The 23,368-nt window shown below is 39.3% G+C and overlaps 1 protein-coding gene across 1 annotated transcript in view; it reads left to right on the plus strand.

Annotated features, from left to right (window-relative positions):
- Positions 1-23,368, plus strand: part of LOC127870426 (neurofibromin-like) — a 173,567-nt gene that overhangs the window by 129,743 nt on the left and 20,456 nt on the right. Inside the window, 8 exon segments of the mRNA XM_052413023.1 lie at positions 1,995-2,075; positions 3,610-3,750; positions 4,734-4,948; positions 5,506-5,684; positions 6,494-6,933; positions 7,148-7,420; positions 8,116-8,216; positions 9,148-9,287. Coding sequence (XP_052268983.1) covers positions 1,995-2,075; positions 3,610-3,750; positions 4,734-4,948; positions 5,506-5,684; positions 6,494-6,933; positions 7,148-7,420; positions 8,116-8,216; positions 9,148-9,287 — 1,570 coding nt within the window.

Genomic DNA, 23,368 nt, shown 5'->3' on the forward strand with positions numbered 1-23,368 from the left:
GAAGTTGACATCTGGAAAATTAGGCCATGGACTGAGACTGCAGTATCTGGGTTGGGATTGTATTTTGGTCATTTGGGGTCAAAAACTAGGTCACTAGGTCAAAAACTAGGTCACATAATAGGTAAAAAAAAAGAAAATCCTTGTGTAGACAATAGAGGTCGCAGTTTTCATCCAATCTTTATGAAATTTGGTCAGAATGTTTATCTTGATGAAATCTGGGTTGGGATTGTATTTGGTTAGTCAGGTGAGCGATTTAGGGCCATCATGACCCTCTTGTTTTTTATTTATTTTCGACGAACTTTATAATATAATTAAAGTATAGAAAGATGAATAAACATAATTGAGACTGATGGTCTGGTTAAATAATACTTCGCATTGCATAAACGAGAAATTTCAATCAGAAAAGCTAAAATAGTATAAAAATAGGGCTCTGGGCAGGGGGGGGGGGGGGCTCTGTCCTTTATTCCTTGCAGTCTCAGTCCATGGCCTAATTTTCCAGATGTCAAATTTAGAACAATTGACACCCCTGAAAAAACCACACCATGCACATGCATGAACTTTGGCAGGTTATGCATGGTCTTACTAATAAAGTGCCTTGTAATGATACAATACTATGAATTATACACACAGATTGTGGATCAGTAGCAATATCAGCATTTATAAAGAAAATTGAAGAAAAAAACTGCAGTTTGGAGCGTGATAGTTTATTTAGTCAGCTTTTAAGTTTAAGTTCCAATATATTAATTTTATTTCAATGGGATTGAAAGTCTTGGCATATTGGAACACTCATGTGCCCGTTTCCAGGGTAGAACCAGTACTTGGTGTGTTTTTAGGTGATCTATAGGAACCTAGGACCTCCTGATTTCTTGGCAGACACAATACCCACTGTACACATTTGTATACCCCTCTGAATTCTATTTGTGATAACTAGTGCATCCTACATCATTGTGGGTGCTTTTTTGGGACATGTAAATTTTATTTTATTTAACAACATAAGTTTTTATGCCCCCTTTCGAAGAAAAGGGGGTATATAGTTTTCGCACTGTCAGTCTGTCACACTTTTCGTGTCCGCTCTCTAGTTCAAATAGTTTTCATCCGATCTTTACGAAACTTGGTCAGAAGTTGTATCTAGACAATATCAAGGTCAAGTTTGAATATGGGTCATGCCGGGTCAAAAACTAGGTCATGGGGTCGAAAAAAACAAATCCAAGGGAAGTAATAAGCTTTAAATGGACATAATTATTTGACCTGCCAAATGATATATTTTTGTTAAATAAATCAAAGTTGCGCAGTAGGCGGCATTGTGTTTCTGACAAACACATCGTGGTTAAAGGTCAAGGTCATCCTTCAAGGTCTAAGGTCAAAAATTCAAATCAAAGGGAAGTAATAAGCTTTAAAGGGTGATAATTATTCAATATTGAACATAGCAAATTGATATTTGACATGCATGTGTATCTCATGGAGCTGCACATTTTGAGTGGTGAATCTACAGTCAAGGTAGTGACTTTTAATTATTTGCTACTGGTAGGGTTCATTACATACTTGTGGACTTGTGTCCATAGATACATGATGAACTCTGGCTATGATCTCTTTGATAAACCACAGGCCTTGGTTGTCAGTGATGTCTGACTTGGTCATTTTTGACTGTCTACAGACCCCTCCCCCCCCCCCCCCCTCCCCCCCACCGGTTGGTTTGGACAAAATCTATACCTGCCAAATGATAAATAGAAATTTTATTTCAAAGCGGCGCAGTAGGGGGCATTGTGTTTCTAACGAACACATCTCTTGTTATTTGTGGTAAAGATATGAACATTGTACATTTGATTTGAATTTTAACATTTAATTGTTGGTGATAAATATAGTAATCATGTTAGACAGTTTAATTAAATATTTTAGTGTAGATTTATACAATTATCTTGAATGTGGAAAAAGGCATTATTGAATGTAATCATGAATGCAGTGAAATGCAGTAATGAAGGGATTCATCTGTTAAGGCTTTGGAGTCGTTTCAAGACCTGGTGCTGATAGAATCCATTGTGATGTGTCTGACCAGACTACAACCCATGCTGAGAGCTGTAAGTTGGAAAACTGCTAGTGATGGGGCGAATGCCACTTATATTGGGAGGATACTATGTTGCTTTTGCAGTAATTGTTAACAGTACATGTGCATGATATTGTTTGCATCTTCTTACAAAATCTATTGTGATATTAATATGAAGGTCTTTAGTACAAAAATAAATATTTCTAAAATTATTCAATGACACAAATAACAAAATTAAATGACAGTTGAGTTCTGTGTAAATTAAATTCATTTGAAGGAACACTTATCAAACAATGAGAATGACATGTATAACCTATAGGCATATCATGAATAAACTCTTGTCAAACCATCATTGAATTCACAACCATAGGCACTATTGAAATATAGTCCGAAGGGGCAAATGTCCACCTTGAGAAATTGATTGATGGGGAAAATGTCCACCTTGAGAAATTGAGTGAAGGGGCAAATGTCCGCCTTAAGACTGAGTGAAGGGGCAGATGTCCACCTTGAGAGTTTGAGTGAAGGGGCAGATGTCCGTCAAGTCCTGATTTCATGAAGGGGCAAATGTCCACCTTGAGAAATTGAGTGAAGGGGCAAATGTCCGCCTTGAGAAATTGAGTGAAGGGGCAAATGTCCGCCTTAAGACTGAGTGAAGGGGCAGATGTCCACCTTGAGAGTTTGAGTGAAGGGGCAGATGTCCGTCAAGTCCTGATTTCATGAAGGGGCAAATGTCCACCTTGAGAAATTGAGTGAAGGGGCAAATGTCCGCCTTGAGAAATTGAGTGAAGGGGCAAATGTCCGCCTTAAGACTGAGTGAAGGGGCAGATGTCCACCTTGAGAGTTTGAGTGAAGGGGCAGATGTCCGTCAAGTCCTGATTTCATGAAGGGGCAAATGTCCACCTTGAGAAATTGAGTGAAGGGGCAAATGTCCGCCTTGAGAAATTGAGTGAAGGGGCAAATGTCCGCCTTAAGACTGAGTGAAGGGGCAGATGTCCACCTTGAGAATTTGAGTGAAGAGGCAGATGTCCGTTTAGTCCTGATTTCATGAAGAGGCAGATGTCCGTTTAGTCCTGATTTCATGAAGGGGCAAATGTCCGTATACCCATCATCAAGTACTTGGACTTAAAATGGAAGAAAATTATGAATACATGCATAAGTCATTGTCTTACTGGCATTGTCTAGGTTTTTATAGGTCTTTCCCATTTCTTTCCTCCATGTGTTTTAATCCCCCGCAATAGGCGGAGGGATATTGTTTTGGCGTTGTCCGTCCGTCCGGCACTTTTGTGTCCGGAGCCATATCTTGGAAGTGCTTTGGCAGATTTCATTGAAACTTGGTATGAGTATATATATGGATTAGAGGATGATGCACGCCAAATGGCATTGTACACCATCGAATAATAACGAAGTTATGGCCCTTTGTATTTTGAAAAAATGCTTTTTTTGTGTGTCCTGAGCCATATCTTGTGTCCAGAAGTATAATGGCGGGGGATATCAATTCAACGAATTTGCCTGTTTCAACCAAGATTTGTCTGGTTAATCTCGCTCTATTTCCTATACCCATATTTCAGGACTCGCCGATCCATAAGTTCCTATTTTGGGTGGCGATATCTGTCCTGCAACTGGACGAAGTCTCGCTGTACGCGGCAGGACTCTCCCTGCTTGAGCAGAACCTACACACCCTGGACAATATCGGCATCCTCGATAATGATGTAAGATTAAACAATATCAAACACATCATTTAATGAAAAATGTGTATTGGTCTTCTCTTGATGAGCCTTTTTGGCTGGCAATTGAGGAATAATATTTTCTTAGAAGAAGATTGATTGTGTTCTTTGGACAAAATATTTTTAAGCGGGTATATACGATCTTGTCAAATATTTGTTAATAAATATAAAATGTGTAAAAAACTTGTTATACATATATTTCAATATAAACTAAAATAAAAGTAAAGAAGAACATGTGTCGAAAAATGCTAAATAAGCCAGATATTTAATTCTGAAATCGAAAAAGGCTGTACAGCCGAATTCACCAGCATGTATATCATGCATGTACGATGTGAATCTAAATTTAGTTTAACGGTTCATTTGAAATTCCTGCAGCGATATCGATTCATACGACACACGAACACTTACTAAAAAGACGAATGCATCGGTTATTGTAGGAAAATAATTACGAATTATCTTCGTCACAACCGGCTCGGGGCGCTAATTTTTATTTGCTGTATTTTATGAAATTCGTCTTAAATGTATCATTTTTCTTGCATATTTTGTGTTATTATAACATATCTGTATCAATATTTTACAATTCAGCACATATAAAAATCGTATATACCCGCTTTAATGATTCATAACATGAAAAAATTTATGTTAATGGAATATGGTTATTTTGATAAATTTAGTTACCGTGGCTAAGAAAAAGTTTCAAGTCTGTCTCAAGTGTTGACTCGGTGTTTTTCTCGAAGAAAATCATTTAGGAACTCGAACTCTCTCGTTCTTTATTTGTTCACAGTTTTATTTGAAACACAAACCACTTTCAAACAACCTTTAAGTACAATACAAACCTAATTTAATGAGTTCATTCCTATCTTGGATAGACATTTCTCACCACATTTTCCATGATGGCATTGCACACAGTATGAAACATTTATAACACACTTTATGTGTACAATGTTTTCAATGCCTGTGTTATTCAGTCACTAGAGAAGATCATGATGGAGACACGGGATCCCTTGCAGTGGCACTTTAAGCAGCTGGACCACGCAATGGGCCTCAGCTTTAAAGCCAACTTCAACTTCGCACTTGTAGGGCACCTACTAAAGGGCTTCCGACACCCGATCCAGACCACAGTGTCTCGCACCATCCGCATCCTGCACCATCTACTGGCCATCACTAGCAAGCCCCTTGGACGGTAGCCTATCTTTTACATGTTTTTAACTTGTAATACAGTTGTTTATATTTATATGGCTCAATGCTGAAAACAAATTACTTTTGATGTCCCCCTGGGGGAATATTGTTTTTGCCCTGTCTGTTGGATTGTTTGTTGGTTTGTTTGCGTCAAACTTTAACATTGGCCATTATTTTTCAATATTGAAGATAGCAACTTGATATTTGGCATGCATCTCATGGAGCTGCACATTTTGAGAGGTGAAAGGTCAAGGTCATCCTTCATGGTACAAATATGGGGGGTGCATAGTGTTTCGCAAACACATCTTTTTTTTTTTTTTACATTTACACTTGTCCATGAGGAAGCCTTGGGATACTGAATAATCAACAAGATCCGAATCCATATCCACCTAGACAGGTTTTAAACATTAATGAAATTGTAAAAGACATACATTTCATATTTGCATTAAAGTGATGATACCAAGAAAAATGTGTTCAATTGTACAATTCGTAGAATTTGTTATTGCTGCTTTGTATATTTACACAATCAATCAAAGATATTTGTTCCCATGGTGATTTCAGTGACAAGTTTGAGGTGAACCCCCAGACGGTTCCATACTTGGCTGCGCTGGTATCCGTGTCAGAGGAGGTGCGCAGTCGTTGCCACCTGAAGCACCGCACCAGCCAGTACATGATGACAGAGTCCCCCTCCAGTGACAGCCTCAACACGGATCTCCACCAGCCAGGCACTGCATCAGGAGGTATGTTATAGCACACAAATTGATGTGTTGTAATCAACGATCATGGTTCAATGCATAATTATCCCTCGCCATAGGCGGAGGGATATTGTTTTGGCGTTGTCCATCCGTCTTTCCGTCCATCCGGAGCCTTATCTTGAAAGTGCTTTGGCGGATTTCATTGAAACTTGGTATGAGTATATATATGTATCAGAGGATAATGCACGCCAAATGGCATTGTACACCATCTGTTAATAACGGAGTTATGGCCCTTTGTACCTTGAAAAAATGCTTTTTTGAGTGTCAAATATAAAACTTGTGTCCAGAAGCATATTGGCGGGGGATATCAATTCAACGAATTTGCTTGTTTTATGTTTTTTTAGTCTTACTTTGTATACTTTTATATATATTTCTTTGGTTTCTTTTAGCAAATTAGAATATGACTATTATAAAATGTGCTTTGAAGCATATGCATTATATATAGTCTGATCATAAATCGTAGTTTTCATGAGATTTTTTTAAATATTAAAATATCTTAAACAAATTACAACTGTTTGCATGTTCTAAGTTTGTTGTGGCCCTTCTAGATTTAAACATTTGCAGTCTTTAAGACACTGTAAATTGTAATTGTAAAAATTGAACAGCATTTTTCAACGTTTCATCAGTGGTGAACTGTCTAAAATAAAATCACTTATTTATTCAAACTTAGGGTTATTTTCCAGAAAGTTTGAACACAGATGAACTGCATTAAAATGCTATTCAGTATTTTTAATAAAGTTACACTTGTGAATCATTACTTATCATTTGCTTAATTGATGCCCCTTCCATGTCAGGTATGAGTGCTGCAGGGTCAACAGGCTCTGTGACAGCCAGTGGGAACGGTTCTGCTGGGAGCACCAGTGTTACAGCCAGTGGGGGCATTGCAGCCACACACAGCAGTGGGTCCGTATCCACGACAACCTCCTCCACTTCAAGCACAGCCACGCCCCCTCCAACTCCTGCGTCCCCAGCAGCTCCCCAGACACCAGCGACTCCCACCCCCACCCAGGGCCCTTCCACTGCCAGCCCCCTGGCAACACCCGCATCTCCACCGACCAGCTCTGCAGCGGGCGCTCAGGGTCAGATACCGGGCCAGGCGCAATCCTTGCCCAGCAACGGTGGACCCACACGTCAGAAATCCTGGGAACTTTTGGACCAACAGGCCATAAGCAATGCCAAGAAAGCTACATCAGTACCTCCTCAGATACAGAATCCTGCAACTGCTGTTGTCACAGTAAGATGTCACATAATACACACATAATAAAGCTTGACTCTTCCTAATTTATGGATTTATTTCTTGTTATATTCAGAACAAAGCTGATTTTGCTTGCATGCAAATTTAAAATTCCATTCACAAATCTTGCATAAAGGTTGGATGTGCTGGGAAATGATTCATTTGGGAAGGTTTGAGGTATATAATGCTTTACACTAGTTTATTCATATTATAGCAACAGACAAATTCCAAAGTGTGGAGGAGCCTGGATAACGAAACTGCCAACAATCCAGTAGCGGGGCAGCCTGTGGTCCCAGTTATCCCTTCCCGGCCCCCTCTCTACAAGACCAGAAGCAGCTCACTACCTGCTCCTGGCACCAAGAAGATGGACAGCGGGAAGTCACAGGCACGAGTCGGGCGGAGCTCTGTGTCCAACGAGAACAACATTCTGTTGGATCCTGAAGTGCTCACAGACTATCCTACACAAGTGCTTGTTCTTACTGTGCTTGTAAGTTCAATATGGGCATTTTATTCCCCTTTTATGATTACACATACCATGTATAATGTAAATTATAGGCCTGAATCCATCTAATATGTATATAAGAAACCAATACATTGACAAGCCTTAATTTGTGACAATGGAATTCTTTCTTTTATTGCAAATAAAATTACTGAAAATCTCAATACTTGTTTGAACAAGTTTTTAGATGTTTTTGTGTTGTTTATAGAGAAATATCAGTAATTTAAAAGAGATAATATACAATTTAAACACAGATATAAAAAAATACTTCATTTAATTAAGGCATTACTAGTCTATATCGTATTTTATAGAAAGTCGGTGTTTAACATATGTGTCAGTATTGATGAGTCGAATTTGTGGAAAAAAACAGTCAAATTGATATTACACATTGATTTTTAGGTAAAGTTAAATTTTTAAATGTTGATTAATTAAAAAAATACAGTGCAGGACGGTCAGACTTAGATTTACTTATAAAGTGTATTAGACTGACAGGAAATGGGTGGGGTCGGACTGTTTTTGTAGAAGTCTGCAAGCAGAGTTGTTTCCCTGAATGTTTGACAGAATTCTATCCTTTTTTCTGTTTGTTTTCAATTTAACTATATGTTTTTAGCTTTTTTAAATTTTAATTTTGTGAAACAGAATGAGTTTGCCATCAAGTGTTATGTATGTGTATTCTACTTTAGGCCACTCTTGTAAGGAACACAACAGATGAGAATGAGACGAGGATTCTCTATGAATACCTGGCAGAGGCCTCCGTTGTCTTCCCAAAAGTGTTCCCAGTCATGTAAGTGGTCTTGTTATCAACATCAACTCTTTCAGTGCTGGATCCGAATTTTGAAGGCCTTTGCAAACAGTTTGGATCCAGATGAGACGCCACAGAACGTGGCGTTTCATCAGGATCCAAACTGTTTGCTATTATGATAGTATTCTTTGAAAAAAATCAAAGAAAATGCTAATTTTAGAAATTCAGTAGACAACATTTTAGCAGACGACACATTTCCCAGCATGCAAAGGGTTAACACAATAAAGCTAGCCAAAACATTGCCATTAGTGTAGTATGCAGCTGCCATTGGAAGGTTGGATAGGAGAATTATTTAAGTCAGAAGTGGAACTTTTTGTGTTTGCTTGTTTTCTTATTAAAGATTTTATATAATCGGCTACTGTTGATGCAATCCTAGAAATTTGATTGTAAATTTTCGTCAGTGTGCTTATTATTGATTTATATAGTCGAAGCATATTTGAAATCGGAGGTTTTTAATCACAAGAAAAATTGTCCTGCATGTATCTAGTACTTTGAAGTATTTTTATAATGCCATTTTACATAAAAAATAATGTGCTGTTGTGAAGGCATGCATGGTGTCCACGTTACAGAGAAAGTTTGTGACTTGAATGTGATTATAATCACTAATTGGGAAGCATTAGACTGCAAGTACTGATTCTACCGTGGGAAATCAATGGTGTGCCTCAATAGGTGTTTGATTGGTAATATTATCAAGCTTATGAAAATAGGCTAGATGTAAGATAAACGTTACATCCAATATCCAACATACACGTTTGGCCTTCATGTAATGTAATTGATAAATATTGACAAATAAATAATAATTTCAATAAAAATCTAAATAGAAATTGTAATAGCGATACTAAGAAAAGCCTCAATAACATTCCTTGTCCCATAGCTATGAAACATTTCAACAGTATTTTTGCACCATGTGCAGCCACTCCCTGATGGATGCCAAGATCAACAATGTGCTCAACCTTTGCCATGACCAGGCCATCCTTAATGCGGTCCAGTGCATCATCCAGAACATGATCGCCTGTGAGGACCCCTCCCAGCAACAGTTGTCATACCTACAGAGTAAGCAGTGCCTTCACTTCATTTGTAACCGTGTGTGGCTATTAGGTGTACATGTTTGTGTGTGAGGCTGTGTATTTTGTGCGCATTGTGTGGGCTCAAACTCAGGTTAATGGCAGGCTGAGCGTTCCTTCTTGGCTGGAAGGTAGGTTAAGTGAATGCTGAGAGTTCTTTTTGTGGAAAATAGGGGACTGAATTTTCTTTATAGGCTTTAATGGTGAAAGATGAGTATTCTCTTTGGGCTTAAAGCCGCCGGAGTTGGTATTTCTCACAACAATTCGGTTATCTCAACTGACCAGAATTGATCAGTATTCGTCAGATACATTCTAAAGCTTAACTCTTCCATACCGATTTTTGCAAAAACTTTGCAAAAAAATGCCAAAAGCATAAAAAATACGAAACCTTATCATGTACATAACAGAATCCTCAAGACTATTATTAACCTCTGACGTATGCATGCTTTGGGTCATGTGAACGCCAATTTCACATGATTTCCACTTCCGCGCTTTTCAAAACAAAGAAGAACTACTAAATAACACAAGCAATATACAAACGAATTATGTCTACGGGTAGCCCTATAAAAGTGATTATAAAACATGTTTTTGCCTTATTGGATCAATTGGTAATGATTATCATGTTCGTAAAAAGTCAAAATGCAAGCTGATTGCATAAAAACAATTCCTCAGATCAGAGCGAATTAAATAAGGCTGATTTGTGGATTAAAAACGAAAGGAGTTTTTATCAAGCTTGATGTAAGTTTATTGAAATTTTTCGAGTAATATGCATAGATATTGATAGAAAATAAAGCTGCAAAAAACATTACGCTGCTATGTCCTGTCTGTTTGCTTGTCCCATTGTAAACAGGTAATGACATGATTATTCATCATTCATGCAAATGGGGTTGTAAACAATGATGCAATGGTAACGTTGTTTTAATGTCATAAATACATACCTGCTATCCCTAGCTATACCTTTCAATGTGGGTTAGCTTCTCCAGAAATCTTCAAGCGCCGCAATTCGGCCACCTCTCTAACTGAAAACAGATCGGGTTAAACATAGTACAATGTAACCTAACCAGAAATCAAGAACCGCAACTCATCTTACTTTTTTGGAGACACACCGTGCAGATCGCCATTTTTTATTGGCTTTAAATTTGGACTTTTCGTTCAATTCTGCGTGGTGGAATTGGGTTTGAAATTGATGAATTGTATAATTTATCGTTTCTACTTCATTCAGAAATCTTTTCTTGTATTAATTTGTTGATAATAAATTGTTTTTCACATTTTCCCGTTCTTTTACATGTGCTCAGGATTTTAGCACCGTGAATTTTGTCAACAAGTTATTGACTATATTGTACAGTGTATATACTTTAACTGAATATTTCAGTTATTTTGTTCGTTTAACACTGTTTTCTTAAGTGGATTCTTCTCTTTTTCTACTTTCAGAATAAGAATAAATTTACAAACTAGAGGTTCATGTGGTCACATAAAGGCTTCGTGGGATTCCCACAAGACTTGTTTGTCATGTACTAATTGTACATTTGATCATAAATGCTCTGTTTGTAGTGCATGGGACAATGCGACGTGGCAGAAAGCAATCCGTCGCAGAACGTTTCTGAGCAGAAAACAGACAGATGAACCTTCATCAGATGAGAAATTCCCTGTGACTTTACAGACTACGGACAAGAATTTGCAGCATCAGTCACCGAGTATAGGGCAAGTTGGAGATCGTACTTGGCTAACTTTGTTAGAAAGTCGATCAACATCAGACCATATGGTGACAACGGTCAACCGGTCTATGCCCGATGGCATTGGTCAAGGACTACGACCGATGCCGGACCATTTGGCAGCCGCCATACGGTCATTGCCTGGTGACAACACTGGTCATAGTATGACGGGTACGTCACCGGGTAGCGGACCGGCGACCGGTCCGGTCACTGGTCCGTGGTACCGGTCAACGGTCACCAGGGACCGGTCCAGTCACCAGTCCGTGGGACCCGTCAGGTCACCGGTCCATGGCACTGGGGACCGGTCTGGTCACCGGTCTGGTAACCAGTCATCTATCAACAGTGACCAGTCCGGTCACCGGCCAATACCACCGATCACCAGGGACCGGTCTGGTTACCAGTCAATACTACCGGTCAACAGTCACCGGTCAGTACTAACGATCACCGGTCACTGGTCATCGATCAAGAAAGAGACATCGATCATCATCATCGGACTATTCCTCCTCTTCTTCTTCTTCAAAGGCATCTGGATCGTCAACTAGTACTGACAATAGAGGTAGACATTGTACACGATCTCCTTTATCGAGTAGCCCTCATTCACGGCGTCGATATGATCGATACGGATCATCTCGAGACTCTAGGAGACGTTATTCTACGAGACATCGTTCCCATCGAAGCCGATCTATTTCTCGGCATCGTAGGGATAAAACTCGTCGTCATGATTCACGTAGACAGTGTCCCTCTGACTACCCTTATCCTACACAGTACTATCCTGTCTTGGATTATAATGTTGCTGTACCCTATGTACCAGATCCAGTTTCCAGTTTAACATTAACAAATGTTGCTGTGACTGGTACTACTTCACAGTCATTATCTTCTGGTGTTTTTCTCACCACTACAGATACTTACTCTGCTCCACGGGTATCGGCTACACTACCTATTCGGGTACCTCCTGCTGGGGCACCGTCTAATCCGGACACGTTATGGCTTCAAGATTCGTATGGACAATTTGTACCAGTCAATCCTGATAATTTACCGTCATCTTCCGGTTTTAATTATCAGGGTGTTGATTGTGTAGATGGTCGTTCATCATTACCAGATACTCGTAATCTGGTGCATGATAATAAGCCTAGTATTTCCACTTCTGTTTCCGCCGATTCTTTGCACACTGCTGGTGTTGTAGACAATGAGGCCGATTCAGAGGCAGATTCCAATGATGACACTGATCAATATTTTTCATCAATTAATAGGATCTATGAACTGATATTTCACACTCTTGGTGATGAATATTGCCCAAGACCTGCGGAGATGTCTACTAATCCGATGATCTCTATCACGGAACAATTAGTTCGTACATTTGATCCCAACAGGCTTTCTAAGGCTACGTCTCGCCTTGATACACGCCTTCCTATTGGTTCTATATACTGTATTATCAGTTTTTCAATCGTTGGAATCAGCTAATAAGACCATTCCAAAACGAGGAGAAATGTGGAAAGTGCCTAAGGATTTTTCTGATCCTAAGCATAATGTACGTACTAGAAGCTACAAGCCTCCTGTACCAGATCCAACTTCCGGCTTGGATTTTGCCAAATTACCGGTTCAGGATCCTGACATGAATAAGCTGTTGCTTAATATGCCTACTTCTTCAACTTAATTTCTGTTCCTTATTCAATGTTGGAACGTTGGGAAGTGAGAGAACGCAGATCTTTAGGTCTTACCAACCAGATAGATCTCATGCTAGCAACTATTTTGCAGTTGGTGTGTGATTGGTCAGACTCGGTTCCTGAAGAACTTCGTGATTTGTTTATTCATCTTTCACGAACGACATTGTCCCTTTCACATAATGCTGCTTCTTCAATGTCAAAGATGCTTAGGATTCGTAAAGATCTTATCCTTTCTTCTTTACCTAAAGATTTTCTATTAGAACCGGGTATGAATTCTATCAGAACAGCACCTCTCTCATCAGGATTTCTTTTTGGTGGAAGGATACAAGACGCAATTTCAGCGGACAAAGATGATCAACTTCATGCTTCTTTAGCTAGAAACAACTCTGGACAACGCCAAGGGGCCTTTAAGCGACCTGCTTCTAGACCAATGGCAAATCCAGTAGTTAAGAAGGATAAGAGGAATAACCTTTTCTCTAAAAGGCCTTCCTTGAATCCTCGGTCAGTTCCTAACAAACAGTCTTCATTTAACAGACCTTCTGTTTCTCAGAAATCTTCTGTTAAGAAATCTGGTAGGAAGAACAAGTCTCAGCCGAATGAGAGTTATTCCAAACCTTTTACCTGCAAGGGAGGACCTCCTGCTTACCAGCCCTAGGTACCTACCCTTTCTACCGCCTTCTCCTCTGATGCCGGAAATACCAGTAGGGGCCAGACTTCTACATTTTTCAATTCGTTGGCTTCGTATAACTTCGGACGCTTGGGTTCATTCTCTAGTTACAGAATGCCTGACTTTTCCATTCCAAAACAGACCTCCACTTTCTCGCGTCCCTGTAGAGCTCCGCATCCACAGATTCCAGTGTCCATTCTTGGTCTCTTGGAAAAACAGGTGGTAAAAAGGGTTACAGACCCTTATTCTCCAGGATTTTACAGTCGTCTTTTTCTTGTTCAAAAGAAAAATGGTTCCTGGAGACCAGTAATAGACTTAAAAGTTTTCAACATGTATCTACTCAAACCATCTTTCAAGATGGAGACTCCTTCCTTCATAAGGAATTCCATCAAACCTCTGCAATGGGGGGGTGTCCTTGGATCTGGAAGATGAGTACTTTCATGTTCCTATACATCCCAGCTACCGAAAGTACCTTCTTTTTGCATTTTTAGGCCAGGTATACCAGTTCCGAGCGATGCCATTTGGGTTGGCAACAGCCCCTCTAGTCTTTACCAAGCTTATGGCTACAGTGGGAGCACATCTTCGAGTTTACGGTATTCTGCTTCTTCAGTACTTCGACGACTGGCTGTTACACCAGCTCGATCGTCAATTGCTTCTACACCATCTGGAATTGTCGTGGAAGGAACTCCTATCATTAGGGCTCCTTTTAAATGCAGACAAATCAGACCTCATTCCATCTCAAGATTTCACTTTTGTGGGAATGAATTTCTTGACTCACATCAACAAAGTCAGAGTGTCTCGTCAACGTATATCAGACCTTCTGGTGAAGGTCAATTGGGTTTTGTCCCAATCTCATATAACAGCTCAAGAGTTCCTATCTCTCAACGGTATCCTGAGCTCAGTAGCAGACTTTGTGCAATTAGGACGTCTGTCCCTTCGTCCTCTTCAGCATTACCTCTCAGCTTGTTGGAAATGGTCTCAGGACAATCTGTTATCACAGATTCCTATTCTTCCGGAGTTAATACCACATCTTCAGTGGTGGCTAGACGAGGAGACTATCTTGGCAGGAGTGCCCCTTCTTCCTCCGCAACCGTCTTTGTATCTTATGACGGACGCGAGCAAGGAAGGGTGGGGTGCTCATCTGGAACCACTCAGTCTGACAGTTTCAGGGTCGTGGTCTCATCAGGAGTCACAACTGCATATCAACAATCTAGAAATGCGAGCGGTATTTCTAGCAGTATCTCATTTCCAGTCACATCTTCGAGACTCTTGTGTGATGGTGTCAACAGACAACACATCAGTTGTGACTTACATTCAGGCACAGGGGGGAACACATTCTCACTCCCTGTATCTGGAAACCAGGGAATTACTTGTTCTTTGCAAGACGCTCAACATTTTTCTTCTGGCCAAACATATTCCAGGTCATCTCAACGCCCTGGCAGATGGGTTGTCTCGCAAATATAAATTACTTCCATCGAAGTGGACACTTCATCAGGAAGTGACCAGTCAGATTTTTCTCATGTTCGGTTATCCTCTAGTCAACCTATTTGCAACCAGACACAATCACAGACTTCCTCTGTATGTGAGTCCGGTTTATGATCCAGCAGCGTGGGCAGTAGACGCGCTTTCCTTTGATTGGGACCAACTGGACGCCCCCACCCATTCTGATTCCCCAAATATTGGCGAAAATCAGGGTGAGTTTGTGTCGCATACTCCTAATTGCCACTTGGTGGCCCAGGAGATCGTGGTTCAACGATCTTCTCAGTCTCCTGTACGATTTTCCCAGGACACTTCCTCACAGATCAGATCTTCTGTCTCAAAAAGGCAGACTTCATGCGGATCCAGCAATGTTCCACTTACACGTTTGGCCGTTATCAGGCAATCTCTGCAGAAGAAACGCTTTTCTGTCAGGGCTTCAAACCTCGTTGCTTCTGAAAAGAGAAAGTCCACCAGAGCAGTCTATGATGCTCGATGGAAACTCTTCTCTAATTAGTGTATTCGAGGGAAAATGGATCCCCTCAATCCCTCTGCTACACGCATAGCAGATTTTCTCATCTATCTTTTTTGATGATAAGAAACTTTCTCTTAGCTCCATCAAAGGATATAGATCTATGATTTCGCATACATTGGCTTTTACTAAATTATCACAAGTGTGTGCTGATCCAGCGATTTCGGAACTGATTCGATCTATGGAACTTAAACATCCTGTTTCTCATACACTGGCGCCTAAATGGGATTTGGCTTGTGTTCTTGATTCTCTTACCAAGGATCCATATGAACCTCTAGATCAAGCTTCTTTACAGTTCCTAATTTGGAAGACCGTTTTCCTTCTTACTATGGCTTCAGCCAAGAGGAGAAGTGAAATTCAAGGATGGTCATCTTCGTTTTGATTCCTCAGATGGATCTGTAACGTTGTTATGTGTACCTGGATTCCTTGCTAAAAATCAACTCCCCTCTATGGCTTCTAAACCCTTCAAAGTTCCAAGTCTTTCTAATACTTGTTGACATGAAGATGATGATAGATTTCTTTGCCCGGTCAGGGCGTTAAAATTCTATCTTAAAAGAGTAAAGTCTATTCGTGGTTCTTGTTAGAGACTTTTCATTCCGTTAAAAGGGGGGGGATGTGTCTGCCGCTTCTATTTCTCGTTGGGTAGCCTCGACTATTAAGAAGGCGTATTCATCTCTCTCATCTAGGGATTTATCCTTTTTTAAGATCAGACCGCATGAATTAAGAGCTCTTTCGGCTTCGTGGGCGTATCTTAATAATGTTCCACTTTCGGAAGTGCTTCAAGCTGCTTTCTGGAGGAATCCAACCACCTTTTCCTCATTCTATCTTCGTTCTCTTGAGTGTCAACAGGACAAATTATATATGTTGGGTCCTCTTGTTGTTGCTCAAACAGTAGTTTCTTCCATGGCATAAATGTACTGGTGCTATCCAGAAACTATGTACAATACTGTACTAACGAAGATTATATGAGGACATTTTTCTACTATCTCTGGCTGAAAAACCTGAATATGGGTTTTTGCTGTGATGGGAAAATATAACGAGAACCTGCCGCCACAGCTACAAAATCAGCTAGGGATAGCAGGTATGTATTTATGACATTAAAACAATTTTCTTTAAAAAAAATTCATTTTAATTATTAAATACTTACCTGCTATCAGTACCCCCTCCCTGCCCGCTCATCGTTTAATATTTTCATAAATGCATGAAACGTAAGATGAGTTGCAGTTCTTGATTTCCGGTTAGGTTACATTGTACTATGTTTAACCCGATCTGTTTTCAGTTAGAGAGGTGGCCGAATTCCGGCGCTTGAAGATTTCTGGAGAAGCTAACCCACATTGAAAGGTATAGCTAGGGATAGTAGGTAAGTATTTAATAATTAAAATGAATTTTATTTTAAGAAAATTTGTTTTACTTGTGACCCACGCGTGTTTAAATTTAGATTGAAAACTGAATTTGGGCATTTCTTGACCAACTTTGCTGCACATCTGACATAAATACAAACACATGTTGTCTCATTATCACTTTTTTGCGACACATAAATGGGAAATTATACCAACATCAACTCAGGGGGCTTTAAAGGAAGATAAATTGAGGGCTGAGTGTTCCATCTGGGCTTAAAGGGAGGTAACTTGATTCTAGTGTTCCATCTGGGCTCAAGAGAGGTCAATTTAGGAGTGTAAATTCTTGGAAATAAGAGAGGTAAATTAAGGGCTGAGAGTTACTTCTTGGAAATAAGAGAGGTAAATTACGGGCTGAGAGTTACTTCTTGGAAATAAGAGAGGTAAATTTAGGGTTGAGTGTTTCTTCTTGGAAATAAGAGAGGTAAATTTAGGACTGAGTTTTCAATCTGGGCTCAAAGGGAGGTCGAATTACGCCTGAATGTTCCTTCTTGGCTTAAAGAGATGTAAATTTAGGGCAGTTTTCCATCTTGGCTTAAAGGGAGGTAAATTATGGCGGGTAAATTTATGGCGTGTTTCTATGGGCTTTAATGGAGGTAAATTGAAGGCTTAATGCCCCTCTGGGATTAAAGGGACCTAAATTGAGGGCTAAGTGTTCCTTGTACGCTTAAGTAAAGAACATTTGGGGCTAAGTTTTCCTTGCTGGTTTACAGGGAGTTAAATTAAAGATTAAGTGTTTCTGCTTAAAAGGAGGTAAATTGTGGGCTGAGTGTTCCTTTTTGTGTTCAAACTGGGTAATATACAACTTTTATATACCGCATTCAAGGGGTTCCAATTAAGCAAACTGGGTTATTAAGGGAACCGCGTTATAAACTTGGTGCTTATGATGTTTAAATAGCATTTGCCAATACATGTATATAAACCCAACCATATCAATTTCTTCATACAAACCACTTTTTAGCTCACCTGAGCACAACATACGTTGTTCATGGTGAGCTTTTGTGATCGCTTTTTGTCCGTCGTCCATTGTGCGTTGTGCAGCGTCAACATTTGCCTTGTTAACTCTGGAGGCCACATTTATTGTTCAATCTTCATGAAATTTGGTCAGAAGATTGGTTTCAATGATATCTTGGATGAGTTCAAAAATGGTTATGTTTGCTTAAAAAACATGGCTTCCAAGGGGCGGGGCATTTTTCCTTATATGGCTATATATGGCTAAAGTAAAATCTTGTTAACACTCAAGAAGCCACAGTTATTGTCTGATCTTCATAAAACTTGGTCAGAAGATTCATCCCAATAATATCCTGGACGAGTTCAAAAATGATGCCGGTTGGTTGAAAAACATGGCCGCCAGAGGGCGGGGCATTTTTCCTTATATGGCTATACTAAAACCTTGTTAACACTCTAGAGGCCACATTTATTTTCCGATCTTCATGAAACTTGCTCAGAAAATTCGTCCCACTGATATCTTGGATGAGTTCAAAAATGGTCACCTTTGCTTGAAAAACATGGCTGCCAAGGGGCGGGGCATTTTTCCTAATATGGCTATATATGGCTATAGTAAAACCTTGTAAACACTCTAGAGGCCACATTTATTGTCCAATCTTCATGAAACTCGGTAAGAAGATTTATCCCAAAAATATTATGGATGAGTTCAAAAATGATGCCAGTTGGTTGAAAAACATAGCCACCACGGTGGCGGGGCTATTTTCCTTATATGGCTATAGTAAAACCTTGTTAACACTCTAGAGGTCACATTTATTTTCCGATCATCATAAAACTTGGTCAGAAGATTTGTCCCAATGATATCTTGGATGAGTTCGAAAATGATTTTGGTTGCTTTAAAAACATGGCCACCAGCGGCGGGGCATTTTTCCTTATATGGCTATATATGGCTATAGTAAATCCTTGTTAACACTCTAGAGGCCACATTTATTGTCCAATCTTCATGAAATTTGATCAGAAGATTGGTCTCAATGATATCTTGGATGAGTTCGAAAATAATTATGTTTGCTTGAAAAAATGGCTTCCAAGGCGCGGGGCATTTTTCCTAATTTGGCTATAGTAAAATCTTGTTAACACTCTAGAGGCCACATTTACTCTCCGATGTTCATGAAACTTGGTCAAAAGATTCATCCCGATAATATCTTGAAAGAATTAAAAAATGATGCCAGTTGGTTGAAAAACATGGCTGCCAGGGGGCGGGGAATTTTTCCTAATATTACTATAGTAAAACCTTGTTAACTTTCTAGAGGCCACATTTATTTTGTGATCTTCGTGAAACTTGGTCAGAAGATTTGTCCCAATAATATCTTGTTATCTCAGGTGAGCGACTTTGGGCCTTTCAGGCCCTCTTGTATGGCTGTATATGGCTATAGTAAAACCTTGTTAACACTCTAGAGGCCATATTTATTGTCCAATCTTCATGAAATTTGGTCAGAAGATTGGTCTCAATGATATCTTGGATGAGATTTTAAAAATAATTATGTTTACTTGAAAAACATGGCATCCAAGGGGCGGGGCATTTTTTCTTATATGGCTATAGTAAAATCTTGTTAACACTCTAGAGGCCACATTTATTTTCCGATCTTCATGAAACTTGCTCAGAAGATTTGTCCCACTGATATCTTGGATGAGTCATACATGCCATACGTCCCGGATTGTCCGGGACAGTCCCGGAAATAAAGAACTTGTCCCGCTGTCAAATGTCCCGGAATTTACAAAATCCATATATACATGTACCTTATCTTAGGCTTAACTGCACCTCGAATCTGTGTATATCTGCAACGTCTCCATGACAATGCCTACCCGAATAGGCAGACTACACTACGTGTCAAAATCGATCAATTAACAGGGGTCCTGTTATCATATCGATTGTTTCACGTTCGCGGTCAAACCGAAAAGGCGGCATTGTTTAATGTGGTTGTTAATTGACTTTAATCTACTACGTCATTATTTCCCGCTGCGTAAGGGCAAAGGATAGTTGTTCACACATCTGAAGTCTAACATCGCTGAGTGAAAAATTAAAAGCAGTTTATGTTCGCACGTTTAACCGACAAAGAAGTTGAGTAAAAAACTGTTCGGATTTTAAGTTGACGATCTACCGGTACGGTTTTGATGTATTTGTTTCATTGTGATTGGTTGTATGTATTGTGAATTGATTTGAGTTGACGATCTAACAGTACTGTATTGTTGTATTTTTTATTATATAAATGTTATAAATGAATAAAGGCGTATCAACAACTACGCGTTACACACCGGTTTTAATAACAATAACGCAGTGACGTCACCATCTATGTTTAGAACGCTTACACTAAAAACACGTGGCTTGTATCTAGTAACGGAAGTAGTAATGTTTAATTTGACGTTAATAGATCAAGTGTATTTCGGATAGGCTTTCGAACTTTTGCAATTAACGGTGCGAAACAAAACAAAAACGTACCAAAAATGCATATGTCTATAAATATCGCTACATTTTATACATGTCCCGGAAAATCGGCAAAAGTCCCGGACAATTTAACTGAATGTCCCGGAATTGGTCTGAAAAATTATGGCATGTATGGATGAGTTCAAAAATGGTAACCTTTGCTTGAAAAACATGGCTGCCAAGGGGCGGGGCATTTTTCCTAATATGGCTATATATGGCTATAGTAAAACCGTGTTAACTTTCTAGAGGCCACATTTATTGTCCAATCTTCATGAAACTTGGTCAGAAGATTCATCCCAATAATATCTTGGACGAGTTCAAAAATGATGCCGGTTGGTTGATGATGCTGGTGTGCTTTGACATTGTATAATGTTTATGCAATAAATTTTGGACTTGCACTTGGACTTGGTTTAAAAACATGGCTGCCAAGGGGCGAGGCATTTTTCCTTATATGGCTATAGTAAAACCTTGTAAAGACTCTAGAGGCCACATTTATTGTCCAATCTTCATGAAACACGGTCAGAAGATTTATCCCAATAATATCTTGGACGAGTTAAAAAATGATGCCGGTTGGTTGAGTGGCGAGGCTATTTTCCTTATATGGCTATAGTAAAACCTTGTTAACACTCTAGAGGTCACATTTATTTTCCGATCATCATAAAACTTGGTCAGAAGATTTGTCCCAATGATATCTTGGATGAGTTCGAAAATGGTTTTGGTTGCTTTAAAAACATGGCCACCAGCGGCGGGGCATTTTTACTTACATGGCTATATATGGCTATAGTAAAACCTTGTTAACACCCTACAGGCCACATTTATTGTCCAATCTTTATTAAATTTGATCAGAAGATTGGTCTCAATGATATCTTGGATGAGTTCGAAAATAATTATGTTTGCTTGAAAAAAATGGCTTCCAAGGGGCGGGGCATTTTTCCTTATTTGGCTATAGTAAAATCTTGTTAACACTCTAGAGGCCACATTTACTGTCCGATGTTCATGAAACTTGGTCAAAAGATTCATCCCGATAATATCTTGAAAGAATTAAAAAATGATGCCAGTTGGTTGAAAAACATGGCTGCCAGGGGGCGGGGCATTTTTCCTATTATTACTATAGTAAAACCTTGTTAACTTTCTAGAGGCCACATTTATTTTGTGATCTTCGTGAAACTTGGTCAGAAGATTTGTCCCAATAATATCTTGTTATCTCAGGTGAGCGACTTTGGGCCTTTCAGGCCCTCTTGTATGGCTGTATATGGCTATAGTAAAACCTTGTTAACACTCTAGAGGCCATATTTATTGTCCAATCTTCATGAAATTTGGTCAGAAGATTGGTCTCAATGATATCTTGGATGAGATTTTAAAAATAATTATGTTTACTTGAAAAACATGGCATCCAAGGGGCGGGGCATTTTTTCTTATATGGCTATAGTAAAATCTTGTTAACACTCTAGAGGCCACATTTATTTTCCGATCTTCATGAAACTTGCTCAGAAGATTTGTCCCACTGATATCTTGGATGAGTTCAAAAATGGTAACCTTTGCTTGAAAAACATGGCTGCCAAGGGGCGGGGCATTTTTCCTAATATGGCTATATATGGCTATAGTAAAACCGTGTTAACTTTCTAGAGGCCACATTTATTGTCCAATCTTCATGAAACTTGGTCAGAAGATTCATCCCAATAATATCTTGGACGAGTTCAAAAATGATGCCGGTTGGTTGATGATGCTGGTGTGCTTTGACATTGTATAATGTTTATGCAATAAATTTTGGACTTGCACTTGGACTTGGTTTAAAAACATGGCTGCCAAGGGGCGAGGCATTTTTCCTTATATGGCTATAGTAAAACCTTGTAAAGACTCTAGAGGCCACATTTATTGTCCAATCTTCATGAAACACGGTCAGAAGATTTATCCCAATAATATCTTGGACGAGTTAAAAAATGATGCCGGTTGGTTGAGTGGCGAGGCTATTTTCCTTATATGGCTATAGTAAAACCTTGTTAACACTCTAGAGGTCACATTTATTTTCCGATCATCATAAAACTTGGTCAGAAGATTTGTCCCAATGATATCTTGGATGAGTTCGAAAATGGTTTTGGTTGCTTTAAAAACATGGCCACCAGCGGCGGGGCATTTTTACTTACATGGCTATATATGGCTATAGTAAAACCTTGTTAACACCCTACAGGCCACATTTATTGTCCAATCTTTATTAAATTTGATCAGAAGATTGGTCTCAATGATATCTTGGATGAGTTCGAAAATAATTATGTTTGCTTGAAAAAAATGGCTTCCAAGGGGCGGGGCATTTTTCCTTATTTGGCTATAGTAAAATCTTGTTAACACTCTAGAGGCCACATTTACTGTCCGATGTTCATGAAACTTGGTCAAAAGATTCATCCCGATAATATCTTGAAAGAATTAAAAAATGATGCCAGTTGGTTGAAAAACATGGCTGCCAGGGGGCGGGGCATTTTTCCTATTATTACTATAGTAAAACCTTGTTAACTTTCTAGAGGCCACATTTATTTTCCGATCTTCGTGAAACTTGGTCAGAAGATTTGTCCCAATAATATCTTGTTATCTCAGGTGAGCGACTTTGGGCCTTTCAGGCCCTCTTGTATGGCTGTATATGGCTATAGTAAAACCTTGTTAACACTCTAGAGGCCACATTTATTGTCCAATCTTCATGAAATTTGGTCAGAAGATTGGTCTCAATGATATTTTGGATGAGTTTGAAAATAATTATGTTTGCTTGAAAAACATGGCCTCCAAGGAGCAGGGCATTTTTTCTTATATGGCTATAGTAAAATCTTGTTAACACTCTAGAGGCCACATTAACTCTCCGATCTTCATGAAACTTGGTCAGAAGATTCATCCCGATAATATCTTGGACGAGTTCAAAAATGATGCCGGTTGGTTGAAAAACATGGCTGCCAGGGGGCGGGGCATTTTTCCTTTTATGGCTATAGCAAAACCTTGTTAACACTCTAGAGGCCACATTTATTTTCCGATCTTCGTGAAACTTGGTCAGAAGATTTGTCCCAATAATATCTTGTTATCTCAGGTGAGCGACTTTGAGCCTTTCAGGCCCTCTTGTTGTAAATATTTAGATATCAATTAATCTGCTTTGATTTCCATTTTAAGAATAATGGGTCTGGCCAATCATGACATTAAAATTAATGTTTTGAAGAA

Source organism: Dreissena polymorpha, chromosome 1 (genome assembly GCF_020536995.1).
Source record: "Dreissena polymorpha isolate Duluth1 chromosome 1, UMN_Dpol_1.0, whole genome shotgun sequence".
In the NCBI taxonomy this organism is placed as follows: Eukaryota; Metazoa; Mollusca; class Bivalvia; order Myida; family Dreissenidae; genus Dreissena; species Dreissena polymorpha.